Here is a 24,249-nt window from a genome sequence, read left to right on the forward strand (position 1 = left end):
AGGATGATGACCTCCTTGAGAATTCTGATGTTTAATGGGGATTGATACTCAACTTGCACACCACAGGTGCTCAAATAGGGTTGAGGTTGGGTGACATACTATCTTGTTTATCCATAGGAAAGCAGTAGTGGCTTTGGAAAAATGTTTACGGCCAAAAGAAAAGTGCCCGACAGCCCAGGGTGGGGAGAAAGTGTTGCACCTTCTCTTTTAAAATTTCACTGAACAACTGTAAATTCACAATGCCATTGAGGAAGTAAAATTCCCCCACACCTTCAGCACTCATAAATTCCCATATAAGAACTTTACCACCACAGTACATCACTGTGGGTACCATGCACTTCCCACTGTACTCCTGTGAGACACCACACGTTTTTGAGTTCATCAGATCCAAATGAGATGTAATGAGACCAGCTTATAGATTCTCAGACATCTGCACCTTTATCAGTATGGGCCTTGGCAAAGTCTAAACAAGCTTTTTGTTATGCTTCAGCAGCAGTACCTTCATGCGTGGATGACAACCATGCATTTCACTTCTTTGCAGAGTGTCTCTTACTGTATGAGATGAAACAGTCACTCCAGTTTGGCTTCCCACAGCTTTTGCCTGTTCTGAGGCATGTGCTAGGTGATTCTTAGCAAAAAACATCACTAATCATGAGGTGAAAGCTTATATCAACAGTCTGAACATTTCAGGAATCTTGTCACAAGTCCATCCTTTTTTGAATTTCTGTACTCAATAACAGTGACTTGCTAATACTCTTGTCCTCTTTTGTGCAATGAAATCATTTTCTTCATTTACTTGACAATTCTCTCCCATGTGGTACATTTGTTGTCAGCATTAAGTCTGAGAGTGATTTAATGGGATATTTGAGTGTGATAGTTCAAAAGAATAATCTGCTGATCAGTTTTCCTCAACGTTGTTCATTCAACGTACTATGGTACACATTATAAAATCATTGTAAACAGTAATGCTGTTATGTGATAATTTATAGTGTTTCTATATTAATGTCTTTGGCCTCTTGCTAAGGTAGCATCTTTCTCTACACATTTGCATCTGGTGCAGTTTTGCTGAAAGCTCTTATATGGAGATGGTTTGGGTGTGTTTTATACAAATTACTTACTTTGGGCAAGCGCTCCTTCATTTAGAATAATCTGGATTTATTATCGTTAGAATGAGAGTAAGGACAAATTCATGTGCGTTAGCACTTGTTGTGAATCTGGCAGAACTTTTCTTGTGCATATATGTAAACAAAATCCAAGCAATTATTAGTGAATGAGACCCAATATTATTACAATGTGAAACCAAGCAGCTAGAAGTGGGAACTACAAAGTGATATGTGCATGTTTTTTAAAAGCAGAAATACATGTGGGAGCACCGCATAAAGAGTAAGGTGGCTAAAGTAGGGGCCCATGAGACAGATCATCTAAAATGTAATTTATTAAACAGGAATTTGCTACCAAGATCTTACTCTTAGGGTAGGAAAGACCCTAACAAGTAATTTCATTTATTTTAAATAAAACTTAAATTATGAATTTGCTTTAAATGTGGCCAAGGGTCAGAAGATCTATGCCATTTCTCATGATGGGCATACAGGTGTGTTTTTTTCCATGTCAGTCAAAACTGTTTTAAGAATGGTCTCCATTGGCACTATCAACATCATCCTCTCCTTCCTCCTGCTCACCCTCTTCTTCCTCATCCTCTCTTCCTCCACTCTTGATCTGCACAAATAAAAAATTAAAAGTTAAATTGCATGACATTCGATACATCTATGACATTATTCTCACTCTTCCAATTACCTCCTCCTCCTCCTCTAGCAGATCTCCCTCTTCCTCATAGTCGTTTATTTCCAGACTCTCACGATCCTTTCCGCTAGAGTTCTGTGGTGACACTTCCCCTGCTTTCACACTCTTTACATCTGTGCAATTAATAAGAGACATAGTAGCATAGAGTGAGTTTGTGATTAAGAATACGGAGTGTGAGAACTGGTACTTAAAATCTAAAGTGTATAATTTCTACTTCAATTGTTGCCCCAAACAGTAATGCAAAATGCCAGTTTTTAAACAGGTTGTTGGAGTGTATGTATGGGTTAACTAGCATGTTGCAAGAGAGAGAGAGAGGGAGAGAGAGAGAGAGAGAGAGAGAGAGAGATAAAGATCAACAGGTCATTTATCTATTTCTGACCAAACTTTCCTTCTTTCTACCTGCCCTCTCCCACACTCTTAAGGGTGTTTTACATGGAACATGGTATCAGGGCTGATACAATATCTGAAAATTCACAGCTCTCTGTGGCAATTACCAATAACAGTCAATTTAACTTTTAGTCTTAATTCTTTAAAATAAAGCTGCTAGCTAATAAAAACTAAACTACTCTTTCAAACCAGTAAGTACTACTTACTGCCAATCACTTTTGCCAATCACTTTTGGATACAGACATCACCTGTCAATCACCATGAAAATGCGCATGGACACACATTTTCAAAATTATGAGAATAAAGTTAAAAGATTTAAGTAGAAATATTTTGATAATAGATAATATATATTGATGGATACATATATATATATATATATATATATATATATATATATATATATATATATATATATATATATATATATATATGTAGGCAATAGGTCTGATGTAATATATTGTTTCATGGGTCGTTGTTCATTTCCTGTGGTGCTTAATGTGTGTGCAGAATTTGACAAAAAAAGTTTGAAATGGGGAGCTCTCACAAAAAAAGTAAAAAACTTTCCTGAACAGTGCTAAAGTTCTTCCTTATCCATCCATCCATTGTCAACCGCTTATCCTGTGTACAGGGTCGCGGGGAAGTTCTTCCTTATTATAGTTTTTAATGAAAAAAACAAGTTACTATGGTCTTCCAATGCTAGTGTCTTTTTTAGCAATATTAAGCAGTTTCTTTATAATGGCAACAACATTTAACGTAAATTATACACACACACCTTAAAGTAATTTGAAAATAAAATATATTTTCCATCACATAAGTTGGGGTTTTGTAAAATCTATGTTATTTCATTAAGTTTGCATTCAGTCAGACCATGTTGCTTTTATTAATAACTTCTTGTATTGTATTATTTTCTCTTTACAGGTACAGAAAACAAGGAAATTACCGGATAGAGGGGAAAGGCAATGTTGCACAATGACCACGACAAGCTCCTGATAGATAGAAGGAGAAAATAAGCATCAACCTCTGGGCCTCATTTCCCAATCACTATTAATCTTAGCGGTTAAGAGTGATTTCCAAGAGTGATTTTACGAACTTTCGTTAATTTATTTGTGCGTTTCCCAAAGCTGCACTTAACATGAATGTGCAAGGTCATGCTTAAGTGTGACTTAAGAGACTGTCCAACGTGAAGTGCTGAAATGTGACCATGTAGCATTGCTTATCATTGTAACATAAAGGTGTATTCTGGATTCAATACAAGTTAAGCTCAATCGACAGCATTTGAGTCATAAAGTTGATTATCACAAAATGTATTTAGATCCCTCCTATTCTTTAAAAAAAAAAAAAAAAAAAGGGATAAACTACATAAAACAGGAACTACAAGCCTGTTTTGACTGCACTGATTGGAGTGTTTCACCCACTTGTCTAAAAGCCTGTTCTAACCAGCTGGCCCCCATCTTCACACAGATCTTCAACACATCACTGGAGCACTGTAAAGTTTCCAGCTGCTTCAAACATTCTGGACCCTTTAAATCCAAGATTGCAGGACTTAATGACTACAGATCTGTCACCATGACATCTGTGGTCATGAAGTCATTTGAGAGACTGGTGTTGGACCACCTGTTGGATATCACTGGACCCTTTAACAGGGCGGTCAATATGGGACTGCATTCAGTGGTAGAATGTAACTAAGTACATTTACGCAGTTGTCCTTTGTCTTTGAAGACTTTAGTGTACACCTTTGTATGAAATCTTCATTTTTTTTATTTATTTATTTTTTGGCAATTTAAAGCATTGTATAGCCATCTGTGGCAGGGCAGAGGGCGGGGCCGGGTCGTGATCCTACACACCCGGTCCCGTATTAAGCTAATCAAGCCTCTGAGGAATAAAGGTCGACTGCAGAGGATCGTGCGGGAGAGAGAGATTGTTTACGGACATGTCCGTCATGTGTGTGTTTGTGTCTTCTTTTAAGTTTATCATTAAACCATTATTTATATCGTCAGGCCGGTTCTCGCCTCCTCCTTTCCATTGATCACTTTACACCATCATTCCTCAAAACAATGATTGACTGATGAGTTTCTAGAGAAAGCCGTTTCTTTTTTTGCAATTTTTAACCTAATATTGTGGCAAACTCAAAAACAAACACAATGTTAAGCTTCATTTAATGAACCAAATAGCTTTCAACTGTGTTTGATATAATGGCAAGTGATTTTCTAGTACCAAATTAGCAATTTAGCATGATTACTCAAGGATAAGGTGTTGGAGTGATGGCTGCTGAATATGGGGCCTGTCTAGGTTTGATCAAAAATTACTTTGAAATAGTGATGGTGCTGTTTTTTTTACACCAGTGTAGGGGGTGAACAGGTCAGGTTTGGGGAATGTACAATTAATATTACTGATCGAAATCAATGATTAATCATACAGTGTGACCCGAACACCCATACATGTAAAAACGCCCCAAAAAGGGCTTATATAGTCCAAGAGTCTGCTTCAAATATATATAGATAATTAAACACAACGAATTATGATTAATTATGAATATACATCATATGCAGACAGGCTATATTAATTTTAATAACACCTCAATGGAATTGACCCGTGAGGCTACACGCAACCAGTCAGTTCGTCCACTGAACCACTTTATTTGGTACTTTTGATCAATTCTCCAGAGGGGTTATTCCTAGTTATAAGCTCACTCATCAAAAGCACGTTAACTTACTTTGATAATATCAGCTCGTAGCTTAAAATCGCACATTAAAGAGGCTTTGTTTTGTAACCAATGCACACAGACAATTATGCGTATAATTGAGTTTAATACAAGGCACTATGATATATCACTTACAATTGACAAACATACATATAACACAGAATAAGCATAAAATAAACGAAATAAATGCAGTAAGGGAAAGTGAAGAATTATTGGAGGTATGGCAAAACTTATTACAACAATTAACCCTTTAAGAGCCAGCAACTGGAATTACACACTTTAACGCGTTGGAATTTCAGGTGAAATCATACTTGCACACTAGACCTTTTGTGTTGCTTGAGCGAGACTGCGTGTCCTCGTGGCGTTCTTGAGACAGAGGACTTCGGTGCGGTGTTTCCAGAGCGTGGAGTTGAATAGTTGACGAGTGTTCCGGGAGTTGCAGAAGATCGGAGAAGAAGTGAGAGAGTGTGAGATGGCTTGAAGAGATCCAGGGAAGTCCAAGGAGGTCCAGAAGTGACGTTGGGAGTTGGAAAGACAAGGCCGTAGCCTGGCACGACGCTTGGGAGTCCTTGAGGGCTTCCTAGTTCAGCATCATTCAGCAAGAGGGCAGGAAGCAAGAGAGAAAGAGGAAGAAGATCGAGCGCTCAAGAAGAGCTCAAAGATAAGAGAGAGAAGGTCCGTTGTTGGTGCAATTTATGCCCTTAGAAAATGTGTCCCACCTCTCATTGGCTCGACCAATAAGAAGAGTGGAAGTTTCAGGCGGAATTTGGTTTATTGCCCCTTTGTTCGGTCACGGCTCATTTGCATACTTCATGATTTGGTCAGACCTTTGCTTTGAACAACTCAAAAGATGGTAAAAACCTAACAGAACACAGTTCTAAGGTTATCTTATATGTATATTCCGTTAGGACACATCGTAAGGTTTAATTTGATACCAAGAAAAATGTGTTTGGTATCACTTAAAAGGAATATACACCCTTGGGCTATTAAATATGAAACCTCAGGGTTTAAAACTACACACATGTTAAACCATTCTACTAGTTTTGATCTAACACCAAAATACACAGCACACAGGGATTAAAACATATTTCATTACAAACTAAGCCCTTTTAGGCTTTATAAGAAAGACACACACATTTTTACGTTCAAAGTTTCACATGGTAAACGCACGTGGTGAGCGAGCTAGTCACATGGGCAAGGGGGTTTTGCAGGCACGAGGATTTTCTGTCAATGGCTGGATTGTCTCTCTGACAACAGTTCCTTGTACTAACGCAGACCATTTCCGTGATCTTACAGAGGTCCTTTTGTCTCCAAAATAGCCGAGTCCATGATTCTCCATTCATTGATTCCTCCAGACGCTACAGTCCCCCTTTTTCGTCAGGTGATGTCCCTGTTGGAGACATCATCGGACGACAATCATCACAATGGCGGATGGCAGGTGAATCATGAGGTTGTTGTAGTAGGTGGTTATTCAGACGAAGGGCTCAATTCGATGAGGTTCAAAGTGGTCTCTGTTGTGGTCCCCTCTTTCCGGGGGTTCCGTCGGAAACCGACGGACATGGCTTCCGTGAGCTTGGCTGTGGATGTTTGCATCTCGTTGAGCCTCCTGTACAGGATGAAGGCCAGGCCTAGTGTCAGGAGGTGGCTGATTCCCATAGAGATACACAGCGCAGTGTCCGCTGCGGTCCAGGCTCGGACAACAGGTGAGGTGGTCAAGATGGGCATTCGAGACAAGGCTTGGAGGGCTGTGTCGATAGGAGCAATGTCAATTAACTGGGAGCCCTCTCTTTCGATCCATAGTTCCAGTTCTGGATCTAGGGTGAGGTTTTGATTCTGGTAGAAAGATGGGATTTCCAGTTCTGTTTCGTACTCTTCACCTGGGAGATGGTATAGTGCCAGGTCATCGAGGTGGAGGATGGCACATTTCGGGACTTGAATCCACATGCTCTGGTTGGGCAAGGTGAGACGGGTGGTGGTGTCATGCTGGTCGTAGGTGAGTGTAGCTGCGCGCACAGGAGTATTAACGAGCCACCTGTTGCCTACGATCTCGGCTTGTGTCTCGCTGACTTGAGTGCGAGGCTTGGCATCGGCGGGGCAGTGGGTATCGCTGCCCAGGTGTTGCAGCCTGCAGATTCCGTCAGTGTTGTCTCTGAGGAAGGGTTTGCTGGGGCAGAGGTAGTGAATGTCTTTGGTCAACGTGCACATATGCAGATTTGGGGCCAGGTACAGCCGTGGGTCGCTGTCGTGGTAGGCCACCATGTCTGGGGTGTGGATCTTTATGTGTGTGTTACTTTTCCAAAACCCGATGTTGACAATGTCCTTGAGTCGGTAGATTTGGCTTGACTCTATGATGGGTTGGTTCAGGAGAAAACCCACTTCCCTCTGCTCGGGGTCAACGTAGAGTGGGATGGCGCTACCCAGAGAGTAGGCAAGGTGTAGTTGTAATGGGTCAGTCGTTGTGGTGATGGCGGAAGCCAGCACGGTTTGTACAAGGCTTAAGGGTATCAAGTTAGTTTGCATTGGCCCCTCCCCGCTTTTCCCTGTCAGCCATATGTCGTTTTATTTGATTACGGTGGACCCATTTGAGAACCGGCTCTTTCTGTCTCCGGTTTAGTTGGATTCGCACGCCACTGGGGAGAGTTTGTCAATGATCTCATGGGGTCCCGTCCAGTGGGGCAGTAATTTCTTTGACAGCCGATGGGAGGCTGTGCGGGATGGCTGAATGAAGCTATAATACCAGACCCTGTCGCCCACGTCCAGTTCTTGGTGCGACGCTTTCTGATCATAGTATGCTTTCTGTCCTTCGGCACTCTTTTGAAGCTGTTGTTGTGCAAAAGCAAATGTTGCTTTCAGGTGCCGGTGTAGCTCGTCGAGGTACTGGTGAGTGGTGCAGGCTGTGACGAGGCTGGAGTCTCCTGGCTGATACAGCAGATGCAGTGGCAGTGTCATCTGCCGCCCAGTCATTAGTTCGAAGGGAGACACGTGAGTCGAGTTCTGTGGGGTGGCTCTGAGAGCCATTAGCACCAGCGGGAGTTTTACAACCCAGTCCTTCTGATTGGCAGACACATACTTCTTCAACATACTGACCACGGTTCGGTTCGATCGTTCCACTTGGCCAGATGAGATTGGATGATGACTGACGTGTAGTTGAACTTGGACTCCCAGGAGTTTCCAGATCTGTTGCATAATCTCAGCTGTAAAGTCAGTGCCTCTGTCTGAGTTGACTCTCAGGGGCAGTCCGAACCTGGAGAAGATGTGGTTCATCAGGAGGTATGCCGTGGTCTGGGCAGTGTCGTTGGGTGCTGGAAGACACTCTACCCACTTTGTGAACTGGCACACGACTGTGAGGAAGTATTTGTTGCCCCTCGTCGACCTGGGCAGAGGTCCTACCCAGTCGATTTGGAGGTCTGACCATGGGAATGTGACTCTCCTGCGTTGCAGTGGAGCTCTGTGGTTTGGGTTTGCCGGTTGAAACTGGCAGCAAACCAGGCATTCTCTGACATATTCTGTCACATGTTCCTGCATGCGGGCCAGTATGCCACTTGTTTCAGTGTCTCATAAGTGGCTCTGGCGCCGTGGTGCCCGGCACATGGTGTGTCGTGGGCATAACTTAGCATGACCCCCCTTAGGCTCTGTGGCACCACGAGCCTTGGTGCTGTGATGTCATCAGGTGCATACCACAAAATGTTGTTTATCACACGCAGCATGTGCTTTATGTCATGCAGTCGTCTGAGGCATGGGTCGTCAGTGAGGTCAGACGGCGCTAGAGGGTGGTTGGTGGGGTCAGAGGTGGTTCAGGAAAGTCTTTATGGATGTGTCAGAGTCTTGCATGTCTGCTATGTCGTTGTTTGACATCTGCGGAGTCAGCGTTAGAGGCTGTGAGGGTGGCACTGTTGCAGGGAAAGTTCGTTTGCTTCGGGTTATCACTGCAACGTTCACGGTGGGTGGGAGGGTTGGAGGTGACCATAGAGTACCGCGCAGTGCGCCAGTCTTGGCAAGTGCATCGGTTTGGTCGTTCAAGTCTTTGTCAAGGCCTGGTTGCCTTGAGTGTCCTTTCACCTTCTTCCAGTAGACAATCATGTTGTGATTTCTTGTGATGTCATCACATTCTTGGAACAGGTGTTGGTGTTTGATAGGCTTGTTGTTCGAAGTTTTAAAGCCATTTTGTTTCCAGTTTGGAAGGTGGCATGTGAAACTGAGTCTGGCGTAGTTTGAGTCTGTGCAGATCAGGAGTTCTTTGATGTTATGGGTCGATGCGATTTGCAGAGTTATGAGAATGGCTGCAACCTCCGCATACTGTGATGACTGCGGGCCCAGCTTGAAGTGTTGTGGTGGGCACGGCAGGTCATTTACCCATAATAACCTGCTCCTGCTTGATGAATGCCCTCTTGGTTGTAGGAACATCCATCGACGTAGGCTGTGGGCATACCTTGGCAGGCATTTTCTTCAAAGTACCTGTGACAGGTCAGTTGTTGTTGTTGGGGTTCTTCCACATCCATTGTTGCAGCTGGTGTGTTATCAGAGCAGTTCTGGCAGGCAGCCAGGCCGTTGCCTAGCGTCGACTTGTGATTCTGAGCATATCGTGCCTCAACATTGCGCCCCTGGAGGGCCATTAACCACGTGGCTATGCGTGAATTGGTGACCACGCCATCTCGGATACGCTGGCTGTTGAGAAACATGACAGGCTGGTGGCAAGTCTCTATGATAACCTTTTGGGCTCCAATGTAGTTGGAGAATCTCTGGATGGCCCATACAGTGCAGAGCAGAGCTTTTTCACAGTCTGAGAATTTACTCTCGGGTGGAAGAAGTGTCTTGCTGGCATATGCGATTACTCTCTTGTCTTGGTCATGCCGTTGGTACAGGCCAGCACTGAGACAGTGGCTGGAGAATCCAGCTTCTAAGTAGAACTCTTTTTGTGGGTCCGGGTAAGCCAGGCACGGAATGGTGCAGAGGTGTCGTTTTAGCTCGTCCATGGCCTGTTTTTGGACCTCTGTCCATACAAATGGGCAGTCTTTTTTCAGGAGGGCAGTTAGAGGTTTTGCAATGTCTGAGTAGCTCTCGATGAACTGCCATGAGTAATTGCACACCCCTAGGAAACTTCGCAGCTCTGAGATGTTGGAGGGTGGCTTGATGTTTTGAAGGGCTTGAATACGGCTGGACTGTGGTTCGATGCCCTGTGATCCTATGAGTAGGCCCACGTAGTTGACCTTGGTTTGGCACCACTGTCCTTTGTGGAGGGCGATCTTGGCGCCAGCAGTGGACAATTGGTTCAAAACATAGTCTATTTCTTTCATGTGGTCAGCCACTGTTGTGCTCTTCATGAGAACATCATCTACGTAGATAAGATTGCCTCTTGTTCTGGCATCTGGGCATGCTTTGTTCAGGAAGATGTTGAACTCAGCAGGTGAGTTGGCATAGCCGAACGGACACCTTGTGAAAGTGAATTGTCTGTTGCCGAATGTGAAAGCTAGCTTGTGCTGATCTTCGGGATGCACTGGTATGGTCCAGAATCCAGAGGCCACATCAAGTGTAGAGAAGATGGTGGCTCCTCTGATTCTGGGTATTTCCTGCTCCAGCTGAGTCATGGGCCATCGTGACAGTGGCACTTGTTGATTCAGTTTCCTGTAGTCAATGGTGGGTCGCCACTTGCCGTTTGGTTTGAGGACGGGCCAGATGGGGGCAGAATAGGTGCTGTTGCATGGACGGATGACACCTTTTTCAAGCATGGAGTCGATGATCTCTTGCACCGGTTCGTGTGACGCGATGGGGATCTTGTTCTGCCTGACAAACGTGGGAGGAGCATTAGGGTGCGTTGGGGTGCGCACGGTGTGGAGCTTGGTGAGACCACAATCTAAAGAGTCTTTGGCAAATGATGCTTTGAATTTGTAAAGGACTCGTCTGAGTTCTTGTCGATCTGCATCGTTGTTAATTGCGTCAGCGTCTTTTAGAATTTGCTGAACCTGAGACTCAAATCCTGGGTATGGCTCCTCTGTCGGTGTGTCGTCTGTCGTGTTGGTAGGCAGAGGTGCGGCAGTGTCGTCAATCTCGCAGGTAGGCTGTTTGGAGACTGTGTATACTGCAAGGTGTTGGTCCTTTGTCAGTTCTGTTCTGCATACCTGGTCTTTGTCCACTGGCATGACTGAAGTTATGGAGATGATTTTGAAGGGGGTTGTGAAGACGGTGTTGTCTGTGTGCCCTTCGGGTATCATTGAAGCTGGGATGGGTCCAATGATTGGTAATGTTAGTTCAAAGTCATGAAAGTCGTGGCTCACTAGCCATCCTGCCCGGTAGGCTTTTGGAATTGTGATGTCCATTGCCATGCAGTTGTTGAAGAGGATGTAAACAGCACGGGATGACACTTCAGTGAGGGGCGTGGCTTCCAGCGTGAGTCCAAGTTCAACGCATTCGGGTGAAGTTTGAAAGAAACCCAGCATGTGGTTTATGGTTTGACCACAGCGCATGTTGAGCCGAACAGCGACCCCTTTGGTGTATGCTGGTACTACAGTTTCCTGTTCGTTGACCAAGGTGCAGACCTCTGGAATGGTCTGGCCTGACCGGAGGTTAGCAGTGTTGGTTGGAATCACAGGAGGCTGTAAAGTCAGTGGGGCCCATAAGACCTCATTAATAATGTCTACATGAGCGTTGAGGCAAATCAGAATGTCTGCTCCAATGTAGACATCATGGGGCAGGTCTGGAAGGACCAAGAAGTAGTGAGTCAGACACCGGTAGTTCCACTTCAAGTTCAAGGCACAGATCCTTTTGGCAGTCACCATTGTTGATGGGCATGAGTTCAAAGGAAAACGGGTGCGCTTGCTGGCAGATGGAAGGTCCGGTGTGTCTTCAATGAGAGCATTGTATAGGGAGAGGCTGATGGCTGAGTTGTCTGCCCATAGTGCTAGTATGATGTCAGTGGCAGTTACACCATTCAAGTGCAGGTCAGCTGTAACCTTGGGGCAGAAGGAGTCAAAGTCTTGGGTGAGTTGAAATGTGCAGAGTAGCGAACTTGAATGTCGCTCGGGTGCTGATGCTGTTTCACTGTGGCTGGCTGTGAGAGTTCCCGTGACCTTTGTGACCTGACAGTCTGGTTCAGGTGATCGGGGTGGCTGAAGGGGGAGAGGTTCTCGCACTTGAGCCCACATCTTCAGCTGTCTGAAGTCCAGCAGGGGCTCGAAGCAGTCTAGTAGATCTTTTCCGATAAGGAGGGGATATGTGTTCATTGGTGAGATGTACACAGGGTGTACCACACTCATTGGGCCAATGGTCAAGTGAATGGGAGCTATCTGTTCAAGCCGGACGTCATTTTGGCTGTATGACTGTACATTTAGCACCCAATTTAGAGATTTTAGAGTTCGATTTTGCCTCTTAGCTTCAAATTTGAGTCTTTCAAAAAGTTCAGCTGATATCAAAGTGAGGTCTGCTCCAGTGTCTACCAGGGCTTCGAGTCTCACCTCATGTTCCACAGTGATGGCGAGATAGAGTTTTCGTGCTACTCCCTTTTCGATCAGATTCCATCAGAAAGGAGTTTTGGTGTTGGGGCTTGTGTGGTTATCGATAGGCAGTTAGGCTCGGTCTCTTGTGGTTCGTTGTGGAGACCCACAACCAAAAAAGCACTTTCTGGTATCTTAGGGGCTTGGTCACTGGTGTGACGGATTGGGTTGTCCGCTGCAGGATGTGTGGTTGTCAACTGCAGTGAGTGGGTGTCGCTGTCACTTGGTGATGTGATAGCTGGTTCGGTAGTCTGTGTCTGGAGAGCGGTGGTCTGGGTGCTTGGTTCAGTAGGAGGGCAGTCAGGAAGGGTGTTGGGCTCATGCCTTACGCTTAGGCATGAGGAGTCTGATCTGTCCTTTTTGTCTTTCTTTTGAAGTGTTCTCTGAAGGAGCTCTTTCAGAATGTTCAGGATCTCTGCGGTCGCTGCCGTGGCCTCACTGTTTTTCTGTGGGGTAGGCTCGGACTTGAACTTGCCTGATGCATGCCGCGAGGTGTTCCGCTGCGGGCTGTCTGGGCTTGACGTTCTCGTCGACGGGGTTCGGTTCTGTCTGGGCCGTCGGTTGGCTTCCCATGTGGCTCCACCCTTTTGGTTGTGGGGTGGCCGTGGGCCGTCGTAGAATCTTTCAGAGCGCCCGCTTTGGTGCTTAGGACGGGCACCATCACGGTTGTGCTGCCCTCTTCTGTCATGGAACGGTCTTGACTCGTGGTAAAAAGGTCTGTTACTGTGGTGCTGGTGGGCGCCCTCTGGGGCCAGCTCTGAGCGCTGATCAGTGACAGGGCAAATGGTTGGATTTTTTACAGTCTTTTCAGAAGCAATCTTCTGTTTGGTGAAAGCTTTATGGGCTAAGTCTCGCAGCTGTTGGGTAGTCATGCTACGAGGGCAGGCCAGGACCCCTAAGTGATGGCTCACCGTGGGATGCAGGTTTCGGAGAAACAGAGTTTTGAAGTTGAAATCTTCTTCCATACCAGGTTCGTTCCGTGCTCCGAAGTAGGCTCGTCGGATGCGGCCGTAGTAGGCCTGTGGAGTTTCCAGTCGGGCCTGTTTGAGGTCCATAGCGGCGATGAGTCCTTGTTCTGACTCTGGGGCGGAGAATTCTCTGATGAAGGCCTGCCATAGCTGTAGGTAGTCTGATTTGATAGTCTCTGGTTGTCAATCCAGGAAGCTGCGCACATCGCGGCTAGACGTAATTCTCAGCAGGTACACTCTGTCCCGCATGGTCACGTTGGGAACAGTGTGCAAGTGAAAGTGCACGTCGTGGCCTCCTGCGGGATTTCGGTTGAAAGTAGGGATGTTTCTGGCCAGCTTGTCAAGTTCTTTGGGAGCCATGCCATGGTTAGTGACCAGGCTTTGGTGTGCGGGCTCCCACCATTTTGTTGCTGACGGGGGTTCTTGGAGGCTGGCTGGTGACATGTTGAACAGTGGGCTTTCACCCCCCTTGTCAGCTCTGAGTTCTTGGCTGAAAAGATTGGGCCCACTGGTCAGGGGAAACTCTGTGGTGTGCGTTTCCCTTTTCTGTTCACTTTGCAGTTTATAAGAATGTTTCAGTTCATTGTGAACAGTGTCAAGTTCATATTGGAGCTGGTCTCTGTGCTGAATAAGTTCATGGATTTCAGCTCGGGCCATGTTCAGATGCTTTTCACAGGCTCTGGCTTTAGCATCTCTGTCTTTTAATGCAGTCTCTGCTCTTGTAAGGAGAGACTCGGCTTGTTGCAACTTGTCATCGAAGTTCTTCTCTGGCTTTTCTCTCCGACTGTTCTCTTTGGTCTGTGTCTCGGAGAAGTTTTTCCAGGGCATTTTGAAGTCTTTCTACTTCCTTTTCCTGTTCTGGGTCCGTTTCATCCTCTTCCTTTCGCTGTTCCTTGGTTTCGAGGCGTAGCTGATCTAGATGACTCTGAGTTTTTGCTTGGTTCCTACGGGCCTCCTCAGCTTGGAGTTTTAGTGCTGCGGCCTCCTGCTCCAGGTCGAGGTTGCTTTTCTCATTTATCCGTGCCTGGGCGACGAGATTGTGGGCAAGACTTCCGATGATCTTGGTCCATTCTTTGTGGTTGTAGCTCTGTGTTGGGTCGTGGGCCATTAGGCTGTCCAATTCGGCGTCCAGTTGCTCTCGACCTAGGGGCTGTAGGTCCCTGGCATCCTTGGGTAGGACGGTGTCCGTCATTGCGCTCAACCAGGCCTCAAGTTGATCCCAGTGGGCTGCGGGACTGGACGAATGGAACATACTGGCTTACTGTAGGCGAGAGAAAAGAACAGCACACACAAAGAGGCCAATGCAAGTACGCGTAGGGTTAGCGAGCTACAATGAGGTGGCTATTATAAGCCGTAATTTTGACTAACTGGGGTTGACAGTTAGACAGTTAGTGGGCCGAATTTCGCGGGTCAGTGCAGGTCTAAATAAAGACTTTGACAAGGCGGCAGCCCACAAGGGTTATCTGAGGATGCGGGCTTTCTATTTGTCTCTTTATTCAGTTTTCCTTGATGGCTCTTGTAGGCTCTGTCTTACTGTGAACTGGAAGTACACACTACGACAGAACAGAACAGCAGAATAAAATAGAACACAATTAATGTTAGGAATAGATAGGCAGGAGAAAAAGGGCCTAAGTCTACCACCACTGCTAGGGTTTATGATAGGACCAACAGGGTGGGGCGCTATCGAGGTATAAACCCTAGGAAGATGGTGTGGCTTAGGGGAGAGAAAGAAAAGAAATGGGTCAAATGCTTAAATGACCAGGGGAATGTCTAGTATTATGTGGCCTATACTGGTGGATGGATTTTACCTTCTTTTAGTTTGCCTGGGGTGAATCGATGTCACTCTGCTGGGGACCAGCGCGTGGTCAATCTTTCCAACGGTCCCGAACACTGGGCAGCAGTGTCCCCGGGCCCTCTGCTACTATCACGGTGTGCCCTCTCAAACAACTTGACTTTAAACACAACCGGCAACACCAAGGTGTCAACTGTCAGACGGCACAACAAGATTTGGATTTTCCCTAGAACCCTCGTGAGAGTGGCCCCTCTTTAGGCCCTGGTTTAGGTAATTATTCCAAACTTGCCGTGTGTGTCGACTGACGGGGTTGACTCTCTTTGGAGTGCCAAATTGCTGATGTCGTTGCATGCCGCACCAATGAAAAGAGACAGAAGAGTCCGAGATTCACATACAGCCAGCGTCGGTAACGCCGGTCGGACAAACCAGCTTGCTGGGAACCAACCAGAGGTGACGGTCGAATCACCACAGCACACTAGGGAATTCTACATACAAATACAGAACAGGATTCAGCAAGTGAAAGTCTTAAAGTGAATCAAGGCTTTCTTGTTTAAACCAAATTGAGTAATTATGTGTGTAGAAATAACAGGCAAAGTTTTACCAATTGATGATAAATCAAGAAGTTTGAGAATGATGTTAATTATCAAACATTTTGACCACAAGAAAAGACAGAAGTAAACAAGGCAGGGTTAACAGACAAACTTAATTTAAATTGAATTCAACTTGTTAAACTCAATTGAAATAAGCTTGTAAAGAGATGTCAAGTAGCAAGATAGTAAGGATACAGTCGTAATAAAGTATCAAAGAGGGAGGGGAAAAAAAAAAAAAAATTTTGTTTTGAATTTTTTTTTTGTTTATATCAATAATAATTAATAATAATTAATCATATTAATTATTAATTATTGACATGAGAGACTTAATTCAGATTTACATTTGAAATTTGTTTGTTTCAAACCAAATTTGAATAAGTGTAAGAAAAGCTAGAGATCAGAATTGTGTCCGACGATAATCAGATTGCTGTAAGATATCAGTGATGGTATCTGAAATAAACCAACTGGACTGAGACTTAACTTTAAATTTTAATTCAAGTTTTGTTTGAAACCAATTAAATGTAACAGTCGGAGGTAGAGGAATTGTTTAACATCCAATAATATTAGCACATGCAAAGCTTGAAAATGCCAATATGTATTGACAGTTAAACTGCCCTGTAAATCTTCACAGGGTGAAAGGGTTTTGAGAAAAGAGATGACCTACAATGAATGTCCACACGATGGCGTACTTGTGCTCGCAGCACAATGACGTCATGGGGTGGGAGTAATTTGAGAACTAAATTGACTAAATATATATGACCTGTCTGCTAATGTCCACACGATGGCGTACTCGCGCACGCGCAAGATGACGTCATGGGGTGGGAGTAACTTGAGAACTAATCAAGCTTTTACAGGCTGCCCTCTATTGTTTGTTAGCAAAATAACACCCTATATTTCGGTGTGACTCAAATCTGGGCGTGTGTTACGCTGTGATTTTCTGCAAAATCACACTTATTCAATTGAGACCTCGGCAGGTCTTTTCTTTCTTTCTTTCTGGTGCTATGCTTTACATAAATGGCGTGGCAGATTCTTTTTTCCTGCACTAGAGTAAATGTGGACAACAGGAATTGTACGTCTGTCCTTCGACTCCCATACACATTAGGAATATAGCACTTATTCAAAATGTATTAGGTTTCCGATTGATTAGCTACGTCAACGTAAACCAGGAGTTATTTTTATAACGTTTATAATCTTCAGGCCTTACTTAAGATGAGAAAAGGAGCATCGCTTCACCCAATCTTCTATCGCCCAGACAGAAGAGCATCGTTCTGAACAGGGCTGGTTTGTAATATTAAAATATTAATATTATTAAAATATTAATATTATTTATTAAAATAATAAAATTGTCTTTACAGAAGCAATTTTAATATTATGAACTGCGGTTTACTTTATCATTCAACAGTGGTAACAACTGTTTAGACGTCATTTAGCAACTTGTTAATCGTGCTGAACTGGGGACGGGCTTTTGTGCCTTTCAGTTCAGTGCCGCATGCTAAAATTAACAACAAAAGTACACAAAATTGACAATGCATTCGTTCACAAAACAAAGCTTAAAATGTGCCCGCATAATCTCCACCATTAATATGTAGGGTGTGAACAGGTCAGGTTTGGGGAATGTACAATTAATATTACTGATCGAAATCAATGATTAATCATACAGTGTGACCCAAACACCCATACATGTAAAAACGCCCCAAAAAGGGCTTATATAGTCCAAGAGTCTGCTTCAAATATATATAGATAATTAAACACAACGAATTATGATTAATTAGGAATATACATCATATGCAGACAGGCTATATTAATTTTAATAACACCTCAATGGAATTGACCCGTGAGGCTACCATGAACCAGTCAGTTCGATCCACCGAACCACTTTATTTGGTACTTTTGATCAATTCTCCAGAGGGGTTATTCCTAGTTATAAGCTCACTCATCAAAAGCACGTTAACTTTGATAATATCAGCTCGTAGCTTAAAATCGCACATTAAAGAGGCTTTGTTTTGTAACCAACGCACACAGACAATTACGCGTATAATTGAGTTTAATACAAGGCACTATGATATATCACTTACAATTGACAAACATACATATAACACAGAATAAGCATAAAATAAACGAAATAAATGCAGTAAGGGAAAGTGAAGAATTATTGGAGGTATGGCAAAACTTATTACAACAATTAACCCTTTAAGAGCCAGCAACTGGAATTACACACTTTAACGCGTTGGAATTTCAGGTGAAATCATACTTGCACACTAAACCTTTTGTGTTGCTTGAGTGAGACTGCGTGTCCTCGTGGCGTTCTTGAGACAGAGGACTTCGGTGTGGTGTTTCCAGAGCGTGGAGTTGAATAGTTGACGAGTGTTCCGGGGAGTTGCAGAAGATCGGGAGAAGAAGTGAGAGAGTGTGAAATGGCTTGAAGAGATCCAGGGGAAGTCCAAGGGAGGTCCAGAAGTGAAGTTGGGAGTTGGAAAGACAAGGCCGTAGCCTGGCGCACGCTTGGGAGTCCTTGAGGGCTTCCTAGTTCAGCATCATTCAGCAAGAGGGCAGGAAGTAAGAGAGAGAGAGGAAGAAGATCGGAGCGTTTGAAGAAGAGCTCGAAGATAAGAGAGAGAAGGTCCGTTGTTGGTGCAATTTATGCCCTTAGAAAACGTGTCCCACCTCTCATTGGCTCGACCAATAAGAAGAGTGGAAGTTTCAGGCGGGAATTTGGTTTATTGCCCCTTTGTTCGGTCACGGCTCATTTGCATACTTCATGATTTGGTCAGACCTTTGCTTTGAACAACTCAAAAGATGGTAAAAACCTAACAGAACACAGTTCTAAGGTTGTTATATGTATATTCCGTTAGGACACATCGTAAGGTTTAATTTGATACCAAGAAAAATGTGTTTGGTATCACTTAAAAGGAATATACACCCTTGGGCTATTAAATATGAAACCTCAGGGTTTAAAACTACACACATGTTAAACCATTCTACTAGATTTGATCTAACACCAAAATACACAGCACACAGGGATTAAAACATATTTCATTAAAACTAAGCCCTTTTAGGCTTTATAAGAAAGACACACACATTTTTACGTTCAAAGTTTCACATGGTAAAGCACGTGGTGAGCGGCTAGTCACATGGGCAAGGGGTTTTTTGCAGGCACGAGGATTTTCTGTCAATGGCTGGATTGTCTCTCTGACAACAGTTCCTTGTACTAACGCAGACCATTTCCGTGATCTTACAGAGGTCCTTTTGTCTCCAAAATAGCCGAGTCCATGATTCTCCATTCATTGATTCCTCCAGACGCTACACCAGTAATGTCCTGACTATACTTTGTGATCATTTGAAGGCCACTTTGGTGAACTTAAGTACCAATTTCCTTCAGAAACAGCAAAAAATTAACATTATTCCTAACTTTTGGTCGCCAGTGTATAAAATAAATAAAAAGATTATGTCATGACTCCTTTAATGCCATAGAAATAGTTGCTTTGCCTTTTAACAAACAACATATTCATGTTGTTAAGGCCTTCTACGTTTTACATTTTAAACTGATATGTTTTCTTTTTTTACATTTTAAACTTTAAAATGTTTACATTTTAAAATCCATACTAATTAAGTTTAATTAAATATTTCACTTATATTCTGAATTCTTAATAGGCCTATGTACTTTATTTAAAGATTCCTAATTTAAAGATTACTTAATTTCAACAATGTGAGTTGTAAAATTGTCTTTCATGTATACAAAAGGCCTAATTGCTATTTGTAGAATTGTTGTATATTTTCATGCTTTATGTATTACACATTAAAATCTTTGTAAAATTGAAAAGTATGCTTTTTGAACAATTGCTGTTTGTGTATTGTCGTAAATACATTTTCTTCATGCATACTCATTCAAGTGAGTTAATTTATAAATATTATAATGAGATGGTTGAATATATCAGTAAAAAATGTACTATTTATGTATTAAATAGTGCATTATTTTTATACACAATCTCTGCACAATTTTGTATCCTTTCTGCTTTTTTCTGCATTAACAGTGATCCTGAGATGAACCAATGGCCTTTCCCTATGTTTGACAGTGGCAGAATAAACACTAATGTTACTGTAACAAGTTTACCAACATGCTTTTTTATAATTATTATTTATACTAGATTTGTATATGTGATATTATCCAGTCTAAAAAAAATTATAAAAAATAAAAATGGATGTTGGTAAACTTGTCAGCAAGTTATTTGAATTAAAATGGTCCATATATACAAAAAAAAAACAACAACAAAAAACACAGAAGACCTGCAATCAGGGCCTGATTACATCTATTTATGTGGCTTTGACTTGCTTACTAAAGGGGCCTAAAGACAAAAATTTTTTAATGCAAGACCTACAATCATGTTATTCATTTAAACTGCATAATGACTTTACAGAGGATTTTCTGTTACAGCATAGATTTCTGTAAAGCTGCTTTGAAATGATACATCTTGTGAAAAGCACTATACAAATAAAAATGACTTGATTTGACATAACTTGCATTTAATATAATCTTGATATAGCCAATATTAAAATTTCCAATCTTTTAAAATGACAATTAGCCTAGTCAAATATCGGCGAGCAGCTTACAGGTGGTATTCATGCTTCAGGCATTAATTACAGGTCAAGATGTTTTTAAGATGGACATTTTTGTTTTTAAATCATGAATGACTAAGAAGCATGAATCTGATAAAACCTAGGCATATGTTCTATTTATCAATTCACAGAGTTGGGGAAAATACATTTTATTTTATTTATACATTTTTTTAAATAATTTTTTACAATAACTCAAAGCTTGTGTTTTAAATTCACAATTACAGACAAGTAGTCACAAATGTGTAAAATGACATTCACATAAATACAACTACAGACACAAACTTGTTTAACACATTCACTTTTGTACTTTGAGATGGCTGAAAGATAACAACGATAATTCACAACTTGCTGACAGGACGCTGCAAGAGTGTTTGTAGCCTGCTTAGCATTGCTTATTCTTATTCTCATATGTGCATCTTTTTATCCTTTGTCATTTTAAAGATTTTCGGGGTTTTCCATTTTTATACTGTTCATCTGTGTGTAGCCTATTTTACCTGTTGCTGCTGGCGCCTAGCTCAAGTCTGTGTTTGTAGCCTGCTAGCATTTTTAGCATCACTTATACATCTGCATTTTTCAGCACACATCAGGTTTTCCCCCACAATATTCTCATATCGCGATATGAGAATATTGTGGGGGAAAACCTGATGTGTGCTGAAAAATTCAACCGTGTATTTTCCACGTTTCTATTTTTATCACAATTAAACTAAGTACATTTACGCAGTTGTCCTTTGTCTTTGAAGACTTTAGTGTACACCTTTGTATAAAATCTTCAGTTTTTTGGGTTTTTTGGCAATTTAAAGCATTGTATCATTCCTCAAAACAATGATTGACTTGATGAGTTTCTAGAGAAAGCTGTTTCTTTTTTTTGCCATTTTTAACCTAATATTGACCTTAAAGACATGTCAGTCTATTGCATAATGTCGCAAACTCAAAAACAAACACAATGTTAAGCTTCATTTAATGAACCAAATAGCTTTCAACTGTGTTTGATATAATGGCAAGTGATTTTCTAGAACCAAATTAGCAATTTAGCATGATTACTCAAGGATAAGGTGTTGGAGTGATGGCTGCTGAAGATGGGGCCTGTCTAGGTTTGATCAAAAATGACTTTACATTTACATTTACATTTATGCATTTGGCAGACGCTTTTATCCAAAGCGACTTACAGTGCACTTATTACAGGGACAATCCCCCGGAGCAACCTGGACTTAAGTGCCTTGCTCAAGGGCCCAACAGTGGCATCTTGGTGGTGCTGGGGCTTGAACCCCTGACCTTCTGGTCAGTAACCCTGAGCCTCAACCACTGAGCCACCACTGCCCACTTTCAAATAGTGATGTGCTGTTCTCTTACGAGAGGTTCTCTCGTATTGCGTAAGCTAGCTTACGCTACGGGAAAGATTCATCTTTGAGATATTGAAGCCAAAAAATTATCCTTAATTTTGTATCCATTGTCAACGCAGTGCGGCAGCTGCAGACCTTGAGCGGGCTAGCTAGCGAGCTCATTGGTTGCTCTGCGGCAACTGCTGCAGCCTATAGACGAGCTTGGGCTAACTCACGATCCAATGAGAGGCGCCCAGGCTCACTGCATCAAAGCCCGCCAAAAAGGGCGTGACTAGAGTGCATATAAGCGTAGTTCGTAGGCTGGAACCCTGATTTTCATCTCTTCAGCGAAGCTCTTCGCGATCTCTGAACTGAAAGCCGCGTCGCCTTCGAGGGGCATCTAGCAAGCGTGGACAGCGCCGAAGAAGCCGGCCGTCTTCGCCACCTTCAGCCATCCTGCGAGCTACGCCATCCGGCGACGTATCCTTTTTAGAGCAAGCTAAGTTCCTCAGCTGAACTTCACAAAAGAGTATCGAGCGCCTTTTTAAAGATGCCTCGCGACTTCCTGCGGCTCATGCCGCTCCTCTCAGCGCCGAGATCGACACATCATCTGGCGCCTCTGCCTGGGACTGGGGCATGCAGAGCTCACCTGCTGACGGCGGATGCGACCTCTGCGAGGAGCTTCGATGTCGACCCTGCGGGCTTGACTCGAAGTATGCAAAACCGAGCTGCAGCGCCGCCTTCTGTTTCGCCGGCCGAAGAAGCGCCACTCCCAAAGGCTGCCGGAACCGGTTTTAGAAGCTGACTGTCTCGCCGAGCCCCTCCCTCGAAAGCATCGCGTTCACCCTCCCCGCCTCGGACGCCGCAGTTGCCGCCAAGCGGCCGCACTGCTGCCACCTCGAGAGCGCAGGCGGAGGACAAAGGCTGCTGTTCCATCATGGCTTCGACAGCGAGGAGTGGTCACAAGCCTCCTCAACGCCCAGGAATCCAGCAGGACCCGCGCCGGAGTCGAGGGGAACTGATACGCCTCCTCACACAGGCCGCCGACCGCCTCGGGCTCGAAGTGGTCACCGCCCCTGAGCAGGCTCCCAACAGACTCGACGGCTGTTTTCTTCAAAGCCGCCACCGCAGGCGCCAGCGTCCGGCCGCCCCTTCCTGCCGGAACTCCACACCGAGCTCTCTAAATCGTGGAACGCGCCTCTCTCGGCTAGGACTCGATCCCACGTCTCCACCGCTCTCGCTTCAGTGGACGGCGCCGCTGAGAAGGGCTACACTTCCATCCCCCCGGTCGAGGATTCGGTAGCAGCACACCTTTGCCCGCCCTCCGCAAGATGGCGGTCTAAACCAGTGCTCCCGTCTAAGGCCTGCAAAACTACTTCCGCCTGTGTTGGCCGCACCCATTCCGCCGCCGGCCTTGCCGCATCTGCTCTGCATTCCATGGCCGTCTTGCAGATCCTCCAAGCGGACCTTCTTCGGGAGTGGGATGAGAGAGGCAGGCACCCAGAGGCTGTTACAGATCTAAGGAGCGCGACGGACCTCGCCCTTCGCGCCACCAAAGCTGCAGCCCAAGCTATAGGGAAGTGCATGGCCTCGCTGACTGTAACCGAGAGACACCTGTGGCTAACGCTAGCCGACATGGGAGAAACTGAGCGCTCCATGTTCCTCAACGCCGCTTCTCCGTCCGGTCTCTTCGGTTCTGCGGTAAGTGGCATTGTTGACCGCTTTTGAAGTCCAGAAAGCCACCCAAGCCATGAATCTCTTCCTGCCTCGCCGCGCTAGCTCCTCTGCAGGCCGCCCACGTAACCAGCCTCCTGCACGAAAGCATCTTCACAGCGCCCAGCTCAACAAAGCCAGACTTCCCAGCGCTGTCTGAGCCGACAGATCAGCGCCAGACAGCCGCCGAGACCACCGCCTCAGCGGCCTCGGCCTAAGATTGCGCTGAAACCTGAACAACCGAAGTCCTCCTAGCTTTGTTGAACAAACGACGGCTCAGTCCCGCCACGCCGGACCACCGGCAAAGCTTCGCCCCTGTCAGTCCCCTTCTCTCAGGCTACTGCAGTGGTGAATTTAGCAGCCAACAAGCCGGTGACACTGCCCGCTTGCTCAGACTCAAACGCCGCTTTCACGGCGACTCAAATAAATCTTGTAAAGAGCAAACATGTCTTATGTGTAGAAAATGTGCCCACAACCCTGTGTTCGCCCCTACACACAAGCATAACACATTCCGCGTCCCTATCAGAGCACGCCTCATAAAGCGGTTATGAACCGCCGAAGCGCCAGAGTCAATGAAGGCGCTCACAAATGCGCTGGCGCTGCTCATTCTCTGGCCGCTCTGTCACACCGACCAGCCCTATGTGTAGAAAACGTGCCCACAATCCAGTGTTCACTTCTGCACACAAGCACTGCATGTCTCGTGTCCCCACCAGAGCACGCTCACATAAAGCGGTTACTGAACCGCCGAGCGCTAGAGTCAATAAATGCGCTCACCGAATACGCGGCGCACCCATTCTCTGCCCGCTCTGTTACACGGCCAGCAAACATTCCTCTGTGTGTAAGTCCCGTGCCCATGACTATGCTTGCGCATCACGTAA

General features: G+C 44.5%; 1 protein-coding gene across 4 annotated transcripts in view; it reads right to left on the bottom strand.

The window, feature by feature from the left end:
• Positions 1-869: 869 nt before the first annotated feature.
• Positions 870-24,249, bottom strand: part of hnrnpc (heterogeneous nuclear ribonucleoprotein C) — a 102,266-nt gene continuing 78,886 nt past the window's right edge. The window contains exons 7-8 of one of the 4 annotated variants that reach the window (XM_052136989.1): positions 1,795-1,913; positions 870-1,716 (exon numbers count right to left, since the gene is read on the bottom strand). In XM_052136989.1, coding sequence (XP_051992949.1) covers positions 1,624-1,716; positions 1,795-1,913 — 212 coding nt within the window. In that variant the 3' untranslated portion in view covers positions 870-1,623. The remainder of the gene's footprint in view (positions 1,717-1,794; positions 1,914-24,249) is intronic. The other 3 variants (XM_052136992.1, XM_052136985.1, XM_052136977.1) reach the window with 3 other exon arrangements.

The sequence above is a fragment of the Xyrauchen texanus genome, chromosome 1, assembly GCF_025860055.1.
Source record: "Xyrauchen texanus isolate HMW12.3.18 chromosome 1, RBS_HiC_50CHRs, whole genome shotgun sequence".
NCBI lineage: Eukaryota > Metazoa > Chordata > Actinopteri > Cypriniformes > Catostomidae > Xyrauchen > Xyrauchen texanus.